The sequence below is a fragment of the Muscardinus avellanarius genome, assembly GCF_963383645.1.
Source record: "Muscardinus avellanarius genome assembly, chromosome: 3".
NCBI lineage: Eukaryota > Metazoa > Chordata > Mammalia > Rodentia > Gliridae > Muscardinus > Muscardinus avellanarius.
In genome coordinates, this window is record NC_137788.1 from 140709267 (window position 1) to 140722246 (window position 12980).

A 12980-nucleotide genomic window follows, 5' to 3' on the forward strand; every position below is an offset into this window, starting at 1 on the left:
TGATCTCATACATCAGTGGGCCTTTTTAAGAGCCAGAGGAGTGGAGAAATAAAGCCAGAGAGACACAAAGAACATAAAAAGAATGACCTCACTCACTGTGCCTAAAAATGGACTACTTTGAGAGAGCCTATTCTATATGCTTTGAATGTTTTAGGCTATTAATTATTTAAACAAAGTTCATTGATTGACTAAAATTATTTTGTTTAATGCCTTGTTATTTTCATTCATCAAATTAAGTATAAGAAAGGATAAAGATATTGCTTCTAAATGAACAAAGCAGGGTCAGAAATTATGTAAAAAATATTGTCGTGCCAGGCGTGGTGGCGCACGCTTGTAATCCCAGCATTTGGGAGGCTGAGACAGGAAGATCACGGTTCACGGACAGCCTCAGCTACTTAGCGAGGCCCTTCGCAACTCAGTGAGACCCTGTTTCAAAAAAATACAAAAACTAAAATATAGGGGTGTAGATCGGAGGTAGAATCCCCTGGGTTCCAACTCTAGTACTGCAAAAAAAAAAAAAAAAAAAAAAGTCATGTGTGCTTGTATATGTGATATGCCAGGAAGGGCATGTTCTGACCAAGAATCCATAACCCCAATCTAATCATGAGGAAATGTCAGACAAATGCAAAATGAGAAATGTTCTGTTAAAATTAAAAAAGGAAGCCGGGCGTGGTGACACACGCTTGTAATCCCAGCATTTGGGAGTCCGAGATAGGAAGATTGCAATTCGACAGCCTCAGCTACTTAGTGAGGCCCTTTGTGATTCAGGAGACCCTGTTTCAAAATAAAGAATGAAAACTCAGGCTGGGGGTGTAGCTCAGAGGTAGAATGCCCCTGGGTTCCATCCCCAGTACCGAAATAAAATAAATAAAAAAAATAAATAAATAAAAAAAAAGGAGGCCAGGCGTGGTGGTGCACGTTTGTAATCCCAGTACTTGGGAGGTCAAGACAAGAGGATCACAGGTTTGTGGCCAGTTTTGGCTACTTAGTGAGGCCCTCTGCAACTCAGTGAGACCCTGTTTCAAAATAAAGAATAAAAAATAGGACTGGAGGTTGTAGCCCAGAGGTAGAATGCCCCTGGGTTCCATCCACAGTACCACAAGAAAAAAAAAAGTGTGTGTGGGCGTGTGCAAACATGAAGGCAAATGCAGATGGAGAAACAGGATAACCTGTGTTAACAAAAGATGAAGCCGCATAAAGGGTATCTGGATGTTATTTGTACTGTTTTTAATGTTTGAAACTTCTGTACTTAAAATTATTTTCAAATAAAAAAGTAAATAAAACAAAACCAAACATAAAACCTTTGTCCTACACAACTAGTAGGTTATGCCTAGAGGTAACTATTATTATGTTTGCATTTTGTTTAAACACTTCTGCATTGCCTGAAAAAGTTTAAACAATGAACATGCATTAATTTTGAATAAAGACAAAAGAAAAGAAAAACCTAGCATGTTCAGCCCATCATCCCACTGTTTTGTAAAACCAAAACGATGAATGATATAAACTGCTTTCTATTAGATTGCTACCACAAACACAGAGCTTCAAGTTGTGACTTATCTGATCTCCTTGAAAATTTTGAATTCAATTAATTCCCACGAGAGTATTTTCAATTTGGTTTTAGATGGTCTGGAATCCATTTTAAAGAGCGTAAGTCATAAAGAATTTAAGACATAAAAGAAAAATATATCTTTCAGATACTGGGAAGGGTGGGAGTTTTTAACTGAAAGCCAATTCCACAATCACTATCATTACTCTGTTTTAGTGGCCTTTTACCCAGCTCATGGCTACCTTGTCCTAAATTTCCCTCCAATCCCTCTAACAAATAGATTCATTTCAGTTTGGCAACAGTGTTAATTTCTGTCTTAGAGGACAAGAGAATTCAAGCAGTTCTTGCTTTATTTTTCCAGAGTTTGTTAAAGTTTTTCAGAACTCTAAAGTAGTACAATCTTTTTCTGAAATAAAATTTTTGTGAACTTCAGAATTTTATCCAATTATTTTTTCATTTAAGTCATAATTTTTCGTTTTTAACTTACTGGGATTGGTTATGTTGATATATTTTTTAATATTGAGCCACCTTCCTTCTTCTCTCCCTCTCTCTTTTACACTGGGGATTTAACCCAGGGGCATTCTAATTCTAAGCTACAACTCCAGTTCTTTTTATTTTTTATTTTGAAACAAGGTCTAGTTGCTGAGGCTGTCTTTGAACCTGAGATGCTTCTGTTTCACCCTCCCCAATACTGATTACAGGCATGTGCCACCATGTTCAACTGAACCACTTTTCAAATAGTCTTTTGTGGAACTGCTTTGTTTGAGGAGAGTTCTAGAGTCCCTCCTGCTTCTAACCCTGACCCTGTAGCAAAACCTGGTATAGCTTTTTTATTTTCCTTTTTGGTACTAGGGATTAAATCCAAGGGCATTCTTCTACCTCTGAGCCACACTCCCAGACTGATTTTATTTTTAATTTGTAAACGTTCTTGTTAAGTTGCAGAAGGCCTCCAGCTGGCCACAAATCCATGACCCCCCATCTCAGCCTCCCAAGTACTGGGATTACAAATGTGCGCCCAGCTGCTCTAGTATAGTTTAAAAATCACTGCTCCAGGCTCAATTTTAAGTACAAAATAAAAACAATCACTGTGCCAGAAAAAAGAACTATAAAGGACCCTCCTATTCTGGTCTTCTGTGTGCTGTGACAAAATTGAAGAATCAACTATCTGTCCTTTCTGGGGTTCGCCTCTGAGCTGTACCCCCAACCCTTTTTATTTTTGTTTTTGAAACAGAGTTTCGATAGGTTGTTGAGTGCTTGAGTTGCCGAGGCTAGTCTTGAATCTGCAATCCTCCTGTCTCAGCCTCCCAAGTATCGGATTAAAGGTGTGGGACATCAGGCCCAGCTCCTTTCTGCTTTTCTGACAAAGCAAGCACAGGATCAGGAATAAGAACAAGTTCCAGGCCTGGTGGTACACACTTGTAATCCAGTACTTGGGAGGCTGAGGCAAGTTTGTAGACAGCCTCAGATACTTGTGAGACCCCCTACACTTAGTGAGACCCTATTTTAAATAAAGAATAAAATATGGGCCTGGGGGTGTAGCTCAGAGGTAGAATGCCCCTGAGTTCAATCCCCAGTTAAAATAATAATAATAACAACAATAATTACTTGTTTTTCCTCAGGAGGCAGCTTACTCCATTCATTGCCTAACATCCTTGTGATTTCGGGAAACGGGACTTCTGGTCTCTTGGCTCGAAGCTGTTCTCGACGCTCGTTCATGAAGCGAACATACCCAGTAAGAGGGGATTTAGGTGCATTGCTGTCTCGAAGAGGTTTCTTCCTCTTTCTTCCTTTAGACCAACCTCCTCTTTTACTTCTTTGCTATAAAACAAATCAAAACAATAAACTAAAAACCACACAACAATCCCCCAAATACCACCCCCCCAACAACAACAACAAACAAAGCAGGACCAGAGCTGCATTCTCCTGTGAACTGGAGATTCAAAGCTCTCCAGATGTGTCAGAAGGCCGATGGCTACAGTGCTGAGTAAGCAGGGTTCCAGATAGTTCACTTACAGACTCGGTTAGGCACCACACCACACTACAAACACTGCAGTAATGGGCTATTTTTGTGGTAATCCCAACAGGTGAGAATAAGAAGTGCCATAATCATGGAAGATTTGGTCTTCATATGCATTTAACAGATTCTGATTTTGGGCAATGGAATATTCTTTTTCTTTTTTTTCTCTTCAGTACTGAAGTCTGAACTCAGGGGTGCTTTCTCACTGAGCTGCATCTCAGCCAGTTTTTATTTGATACATAGGGTCTTGCTAAATTACCCGGGCTGGCCTGGAGCCTGCAATCCTCCCACCTCAGCCTCCCGTGTGGTTGGGATTACAGAAGTGCATCCCTGAGCCTGGCTATAAGGGAATTCTAGATGAGAAATGCAGCAGTGCACACAGCTCTGTGCCAGAGAAGTGGACAACTTCACAGCAGATCAGAATGATATGTTATCACATGCACTAGGGAAAGAGACCGGTGGTAGCAAGGAGATCAAAAATAATTCATGAGGGTATCTCTCATTGATACTACTCAGAATCAGTTTATTTTCTGTAGCAAAGAGCATACAGATCGATATCTAGGTTTCAAAAAATTTTTTAATAAGTATAATATATCCAAAATGAAGACTAGTTCTTTGGCTTGATGATTATTCCTTTAAGATATATATTTTATAAAGTCTGAGGTCTTTATATATTGAGTTATTAGTTAAATCAAAGATTAAAGCAAGTTTAAAAAGCTTAAAAAAGAAAGAGCTGCAGTACCACTGGTGTTTTACCACCGTCTTTTTTCTTGGTCTTTTAAATGAGATTTAAGGTACATCATATATCTTTGCTTCATAAATTAACAAATATAGAGTCCATCATTTAATCATGTTCTGTAGATATATGACTTATTTCAGAGAAGAGGGAGATAAACCAAAAGGGACAAAAATATCTTAGTATTGCTGTAGTATAATATTCCTCCAAATATATACAAAATGGTATAATAAATCACAATTTGGAAAATGGTGTTTAGCATTAGTTTTTGTTAGTTTTTAATAAATCTAGTAACATGAAAGCTACTTAGAGGGCTGGGGGGGGGACTGCTGAGTTTTTAGAGTATGTACTTACTCTGTCCAAGGCCTTGGGTTTAATACACACACAATTTTAGGATGCTTAAGATCTTAAAAATAGTAATCTCAAAGATTATTTATTATAATCTTTGAGAATGTCAACAGGATAGATTAAAAAAAATAGTAGGAGGACAGCTTGAGTCCAGGAGTTGGATGGGCAATACCACTCTGTCTGCAAAACAAAACACGTTCCTCCCCTCCCCAGCCCTCAATCACAATGTAATCAGTATGGCATACTGAAAGTCTAACTTGGAAATGACAGCCCACACTTGGTGAGCAGAGTGGGGTCCTAAGAAGGCATATGGACTTCTCAGTAATTACTTATTTAATTAAACCAGTCACTCATTCAATAACTGTTGAGCATTTGAAGTAACTAATTTCTTAGGCTGGGAAAAAAAACTGCCATTAAAACCATTACCGTAGTTTTATGTAAAACAAAAATACGAAAGAAAACTTTTGCAGGTCTAAGTCCAAGAGCCAGATGATGAACGCCTCCATCAACACCTCCTTTGAGGCGGCTTCCGTGCAGTGCCGGGAGACTCCCGCTTACCTCCTCTTCATGCCTCTGCTCACCGCCATCTGCAGCATTTGAAGACTCATTCTGAAGCAGCTGGCCTTGGGAGAGGTCCTCCATGAATTCTGGGTTGGTGGCGGATGATGTGGCTCCACTGCCGTATGGAACTTCTGGGTGTGCTAACCTGAATAGCAGGCAGAAGTGCAAAAGTTCAGCGTCAACAGCATCCTGAACTTCTTATTTACAAATGCTCAAGACAAATTTCCCTGCCAGCAAAGCACATGCCAGTACTTGAATGAACTCCCCCACTACAATCTGTATAAATGTAGACAATGTCTCTACAGAAGTTACACAGTGTATTAAAAAAAAAGTTTCAGGGTATAATTGAATCAGGAGGGTCCATGAAGAAGATATCTACCAAAACAACTGCGATCTCTGTCTCCCCCAACAGCTGCTCCTCTCAGTGTAGACTTCACCTTTAGCTCTGAGGATGCAATGGAGCCTGCCCTTCATGCGACCTCTCATGTAGCTCCCAGGTGAAGGGACAAGAAGAACAGGAATGGGAGCTGTAGAGGCAGTCTGTTCCTTCTCACAAAATAGAAGTTCTTTTTTTTTTCCCCCCCTTTTGTGGTACTGAGGGTGGAGCCCAGGGGCTTTTCTATCTCCAGGCTATACTCCTAGACCTATTTTATGCTTTATTTGGAAACAGGGTCTCATAAAGTTGCTGAGAGCCTCACTCAGTAGCCGAGGCTGGCTTCCAACCTGTGCAATCCTCTTGTCTCAGCCTCCCAAGCACTGGGATTACAAGTATGTGCCATCATGGCCGGCTTTTTTTAGAGAAGTTCTTAAAAGGCACAAAAAACAACTCTTGTGGCATATAACACAGGTGCTTTCTTTTTGGATTATAGTGGTTGCTTGATAACTAGATCATTCAAGAAAAATATGATCAAGTTCAATAAATTCAAGTATCAAATTTTTTCCCCTAGCTTTGCTGAGGATTAATCCCAAGATCTCATAAGTGCCAGGTAAGCACTCTAGCACTAAGCTACAGCCCCAGCCTCAAGTATAAATGTTTTTTTTTTTTTTTTTTTTGGTGGTACTGGGGTTCCTGGAAGCCCTTCTACCTCCGGGCTACACTCCCAGACCTACTTTTACATTTTTATTTGGAAACAGGGTCTCCTAAGCCAACGCGCGCGGCTGGCTTCGAACCTGCGTGATCCTCCTGTCTCTGCCTCCCAAGCGCGGGGATTACAAGCGTGCGCCACCACGCCCGGCTAGTATAAATGTTAATAAATTGGTACATGTACTTCACTGCTGCCACTAATTTATTCCAGATGAGCCAGCAAACCAGGTTCCATCCTTCTGAGAAGTGGACAAAGAGGGTGCAGAGGACGGCACAGTCTTAGACTGACTCATTCCATCACATGTGGAAGAAAAGGCAACACATGCGCTAGGGAATTTTTTGTTCCCCCACTACTGGCATTGAACCCAAGGGCGCTTTACCACTGAGCTAAATCTCCAGACATTTTACTCTCTCTCTCTCTCTCTCTCTCTCTCTCTCTCTCTCTCTCTGTATTGGGAATTGAACCCAGAGGCATTCTACCTTTGAACTACAACTCAGCCCTATCTTATTTTGTTTTTTTGTTTGTGTGTGTGTGTGTGTGTGTGTGTGTGTGTGTGTGTATGGGGGGAGGTACTGGAGATTGAGCCCAGGTACATTCTACCTCTGAGCTATACCCTCAGCTCTTTTTTATTCTTTATTTTGAAACAGGGTTTCACCAAGTTGTGGAAGGCCTCATTAAATTGCCAATGCTGGCCATGAATCTATGTCTCAGCCTCCCAAATACTGGGATTAAAAGAGTGTGCCACCATGCCTGGTTTTCTATTTTATTTTTTAGTTTGAAACAGGATCTTGCTAAATTTCTGAGGGCCTTGCTAAGTTGCTGAGTCTGTCCTTAAACCTACCATCTTCTTTGTCTTAGACTTCCAAGTATTGGGATTTTAGGCGTGGGCCAAAATCACACTCAGCCCCAGACCCTTTTTACTTCTGTGTGTGTGTGTGTGTGTGTGTGTGTGTGTGTGTGTGTGTGGCACTGGGGATCGAACTCAGTGGCATTCTACCTTTGAGCTACAATTTCAGCCCTATTTTATTTTATTTTTTACCATTTTCATTTAGAAACAGGGTCTCACTACTCACACTACTCACTGTTGCCGACACTACTCACTGTTGAAAGAGTCTGTCCTTGAACCTGTGATCCTCCAGTCTCAGTCTCTCAAGTGAGATTATAAGGGTGTGCCACCATGCCTGGCTTTTACTTTTTATTTTGAGACATGGCCTCACTTAGTTGCTCAAACTTGAACTTGTGATCTTCCTGCGGTAGCCTCTTGAATAGCTGGGATTACAGATGTGTGTCACCACAGCTCATGGGAGTTAATGTTTTTTGAGGATGAGAATTGGGGAGGTAAGAGGGTCAGGAAGATGAACAACAGGGTAAAATTCAGTTATTTTTCTGAAAGAATGCATCTTCCATGGGGTTATACTCAATAATTACATACACTGGAAGTACTAAAGTAGAGGTTTGGGAAAACGTCATAGAGGAACAATAGCGGGGTTATGAATTTTATATATGTGGAGAGGATGTTAAGGAAGATTTCACAGATGAGGTCTTGAAAGATGAATAGGTATTCATCAAGTAAACAGCATCGTTCCAGGCAGAAAGAACAGGATCTAACAGAAGAAAGGGAGGTGGGAGATGTGTTAGGAAGGTGTGAAGAGCTAAGTAAGAGCTAGAGATGGGGGGATGGAGAGCAGGAAAGAAAGCTGAGATACACAAGGGGCACAACGGAGTTAATTCAATGATAAACTGAATTTAAGTAGTGAGGGAAAAGTAAGTCAAAGGGAATTCTGAAGCCGGGCATGATGGTGCATATCTATAATCCTGGTACTTGGGAGACTAAGACAGGAGGATTGAAGGTCAGCAAGAGCAACTTAGAGAAACTCTGTTTCAAAATATAAAAATATAAAGCCAGGTGTGGTGGCGCACGCTTGTAATCCCAGCATTCAGGAGGCTGAGACTGGAGGATCACAGTTCGCGGACAGCCTCAGCTACTTAGTGAGGCCCTCTGCAACTCAGAGACCCGGTTTCAAAATAAAGAATAAAAAAATAGGGCAGAGGGTGTAGCTCAGAGGTAGATTGCCCCTGGGTTCCATCCCCAGACCTGCAAAAAAAAAAAAAAAATTATATATATATATATATATGATATAGCTCAAAGGAAGAACATTTCTGGGTTGAATCTCCAGTACTGGGGGTGGGGTGGGGAGCAATTCTGAAGTTCCCAATTGGTGATTATGTACTTATCAAACAAAAATAGAGTAGGGTATGTGTGCTGGGGCGGGGGTATGTGAGAGATAGATAGAAAGATAGAGATGAGGAAATGGTAAGTCTGAAATGTTTATAGCATAGTTAAGTGGAGATGTCCCACAGACAACTAGAAACATGCCATGAAAGACAGAACTCAAAAGAGGACAGGAGGAGCCGGGCGTGGTGGCGCACACCTGTAAGAGACAGGAGGATCGCAGGTTTGCAGCCAGCCTCAGCTACTTAGTGAGGCCTTCGGCAATTAAGTGAGACTCTGTTTACAAATAAAAAATAAAATAGGGCTGGGGGTGTAGCTCAAAGGTTAAAATGCTAGATATTCTCCAGGAAGACAGAAGAAAAGTCAGAAGAAAACATCATTGGAATAGTATAATTTTAGGAGCAAGTGTTAGAAAACCTGGGAAAGGGGACTGCAGAGGGCACTAGGGAAATTAGGAGAACATCACTGCAGGGGGCAAAGCAGGAAGACTTTGAAGAGGATCCGGAGAGTAGATGCTGTGCCAGGTGTGGTGGCGCATGCTTGTAATCCCAGTATTTGGGAGGCTGAGACAGGAAGAGCGCAGGTTTGTGGCCAGCCTCAGCTACTTAGTGAGGCCCTCTGCAACTTAATGTTTCAAAATAAAGACTAAAAATACTCTGGGGGTGTAGCTCAGAGGTAGAATGTCCTGGGGTTCAATTACCAGTACCGCAAAACAAACAAAACAAACAAACAAAAAGAACAAAAGCAGATGCAGAACATTGAAAATGAAAGTTATTCTGACCCTTTCTAGGACACACACTATAAGACTTTAGGCAGGAAATTCCTAAATTTTTGAGGGCCTTAAAAAAAAAAGAATATGTAAAAGAAGCTATGAATTCCATGCCAATCATGTTCTCTGAAATGAAGTGCCACCAGTGATCCAATCTGATCTTGGCAGCATTATTTTGCAAACACTTCAATCATTTTGGATGGCTTAGGAAACTGTTTCACTGTCATTTTCATTTCAATTGTGCCACCAACTTTTAAGTTGCTAACTTGCATACATTCTGCTTTTAGTAAAATATGTTTGGGAAAGAGCACCAATCCCACGAATCTCCAACTGAGGTTGTCAGGAATCAAATCAAAGGGAGTGGAAAGGTGTCCAATATCTTTGTTACCATGAATGGTCCATGTTTCTACCTAAAGCCAGCCCCTTTTGTTCGTATTCCCATCCCGCATCCTCTTGCCTACTCAAGGACAAGATTTTCATAATTCTGCCCTCTTAGGAATCACCAATTCTTTCCTTGATACAGAAATAGCCCGATTGGCAGACAAATGTGCTATTCTTAGTCTTAGTCTTATCTTAAAAGCAAAGCAAAACAAAAACACTCTCCAACCTACTTCTAGTTAAGTTCCTTATTTTTCTCCTTTCAAATTCCTGGAAAGAATTATTTATACTTAATGATTCTCCCCTCTCTCTCCCTCTCTCTCCCTCTCTCTTCTCTCTCCCTCTCTCCCTCCCTCCCTCTCTCTCTCTCTCTGTTTGTGTGTGGTACTGGGAATTGAACCCAGGGCTGCTCCACCACTAAGCTGCATCCCCAGCCCTTTTTATTTTTTATTTTGAAACAGGGTCTTGCTAAGTTGCCATGTGCTACCTTGAACTTTTGATCCTCCTATGTTGGTCTCCCAAGAACTGAGATTACAGGCATGTACCACCATTTCCTGGTTTTCCTAACTCAAGTATTTTCTAAATCAGAATTTGCACTTCAATAAGGTCTCCATGTAATCCATACGCCCCATGTAGCTTCCTAGTGTGCCCTCCGGTATACGCTGGTCCCCTCACACTGGCTTTCCGACAGGGAGAAATATCCTAGCTCGGGGCGCTGGCACTCTGCTCCTCTGCCTAGGAAAGTCTTCCCTAGCGAAGTGTGCTTAGTTACGTTACTTTCTTCTGGTTATTAAAAAAGTCACTTGCTGATTAAATGTGTTTGGGGCCACTGTCTAAAACTGAACTGCCCAACTTCTCCCAATCTTTCTTTACCATCTTATTTAAAAACAATTTTTTTTTGTTGTGGTACTGGGGATTGAACCCAGGGGCATTCTATCTTTGAGCTACACCCCCAGCCCTATTTTTTATTCTTTATTTTGAAACTGTGTCTCACTGAGTTGCAAAGGGCCTCACTAAGTAGCCAAGGCTGTCTGTGAACCATGATCTTCCTGTCTTAGCCTCCCAAATGCTGGGATTACAATAGCATGCGCTACCATACCTGGCACTACTTTATTTCTTAATCTATAGTTCTTATCATCGTACTATGCATTTTATTTATCCTGTTTAGTGTTGACTTCCCTAGTAGAATTTGAACTCTAAACTTTGAGGCTAGCTGGGATTATCTGTTTTGAACATGGCTTTAGATCTAATTCCTGGATTGCTGTCTGGCACATGGTCAGTCTGAAAATCTTTACTAAGTGAACAGGATTTGGTAACTAGACAGCCTTCAGAAAAGTCTCAAGAGAGCCAGGTATGATGGTACGCACCTATAATCCCAGTACTCGGGAGACTTGAGGCAGAGGACTGCAGGTTTGAGGCTAGCCTCAGCAATTTAGCAAGGCCCTCAGCAACTAGTAAGAATTTGTTTCAAAATAACACTGGGCTGAGGATGTAGCTCAGTGGAAGAATGCTGAATGCTCCCAGGTTCCATCTCCAGCACACCACACACACACACACACACACACACACACACACACACACACACACACACACACACTACAATAAAAGAAGGAGGAAAAGAAAAAGAAGAAAGGCTTGGTGAACAGTTTCATCTGAGTAGTGAGGTTAAAAGGCAGATATTAATGAGGTGAGAAATAAATGTGAAGGAAGAAAACAATTACAGTGTGTAACCTATTTTTTAAAGCGTTCAAAAGAATATTAAAATAATTCATCTTAAGGATGGGCTAGCCCTTTAATCTATTAGTGACTATACTTCCTCTTTGCAAGCAACATCTAAATATTGAGAAAAGATAAAATTCAAGTGGAACAGAGATTATTCAAAGCAAGAGGTAGATTACTCCTATGAGCTCTTTTCTATATCCCTTTATTTTATTTGTCAAGGACCGCACAGAAGGAGATGGGGGAGGGGAAACAGAAGGTACAGAAGGTGGTAAAGTTGGCAGACATCTTGGATTCTAGAACATACTAGAGCTGGGCGGTGCTCAGAGCTGGAGCACATGCCCACATGTGGGTGGCCCTGGGTTCACCCAGTTGCAGAGGAAAAAGAAAAATCCGACCTCTGGGAGAAACCTATTTTAACAACTGTGGCAATTTGAGCAGAAGATGCTTTTGTTTCTTAGCACTAACTCTGTGGGAGGTAATATCTTAGTAGTAACTATGAAATTTCCTTAGGGGTGTCAGGATCCTCATGTTTTTGTACCAGTTCAAAGGAAGCAGAGCACTGTAAAAGACAGCTGAAAGTGGATTACAAAGAGGTTTGCAAGGCCATCGGTTTCTTGCAAAAGCACAACAAATGCATCTTCTATTCTTACTTTATAAAACTGCCTCTTTAGCATCTCGTACTTTGTCAGAAGCTTTGTTTTGAAGGCTATGCCGAGGCCCAATGTCCCAAAGCAGCTGCTTACCCAGTTGTAGCCAGATCATTACTCTCCTTGGAGCCATCTTCGTCTGCAAAAATGGGGGGCAGGGCGGAACTAGTCATCAAGCTTTCCATCTTCCTGAAAGAAAGGGAGAAGAAAAAAAATGAATGGCTTAATTACTTCTAGTTCAAGTTCCACTAATTTAAGAGCCAGCCTTCCTTATCACATCAGCAGCAGAATAGAAACTGACCTAAATATTTATTTTCCTGCCTTGAACACATCAATTTAAACTCTATGGTTAAAGAATTTTCACTTTGCTCTTATCCACCGGCCAGACTAAAATCAAGTTAAATTTTAACAACTGGGACATAGTTTGGAAAATTCCTTTTTATTCATCCTGAATATCTTCAAAAGCACTCTTCATTTCCTGCAGAAATTGTTAAACAGAATAACTGAAAAGCGCTGCAACTCTGAGTGAGGTATTTAACCTCATGAGCTACAATTTCACCATTTTAGACACAGATAAAATTGCTGACTTAACCTACAGGGTTATTGAGAGGGCTAAACTCAAAGTGCTTCATAACTAGAGAAAGGCTAAAATAGTAAGTGCTTTGAGTATTATTATAACAAGAAAAGTATTGTCGTTACGGTATTACCAGTTCTCGGTCCCACATGAATCATGCTTAGATTAAATGATGATAAACTGAGTCCTCCAAAAGGAAATAATGCAAAAGAAACGGAGGGGGGAAGGCACATTAATGTGGGTCTGAGTCTAAGAAACCACACTTCCAGGTCACAAGTATGCTGCACTCCACCGCCATCACCAACAGCAGAAAGACTGTGCACCTGGGTACAGGAAACAGCTCAGCTTAATTGAAGAAAACAGA

General features: G+C 41.0%; 1 protein-coding gene across 1 annotated transcript in view; it reads right to left on the reverse strand.

Moving 5' to 3' along the window:
• Positions 1-12980, reverse strand: part of HMG20A (high mobility group 20A) — a gene marked incomplete at its 3' end in the record, with an annotated part of 69327 nt that overhangs the window by 13714 nt on the left and 42633 nt on the right. The window contains exons 2-4 of the mRNA XM_080691839.1: positions 12139-12227; positions 5206-5353; positions 3152-3364 (exon numbers count right to left, since the gene is read on the reverse strand). Coding sequence (XP_080547965.1) covers positions 3152-3364; positions 5206-5353; positions 12139-12227 — 450 coding nt within the window. The remainder of the gene's footprint in view (positions 1-3151; positions 3365-5205; positions 5354-12138; positions 12228-12980) is intronic.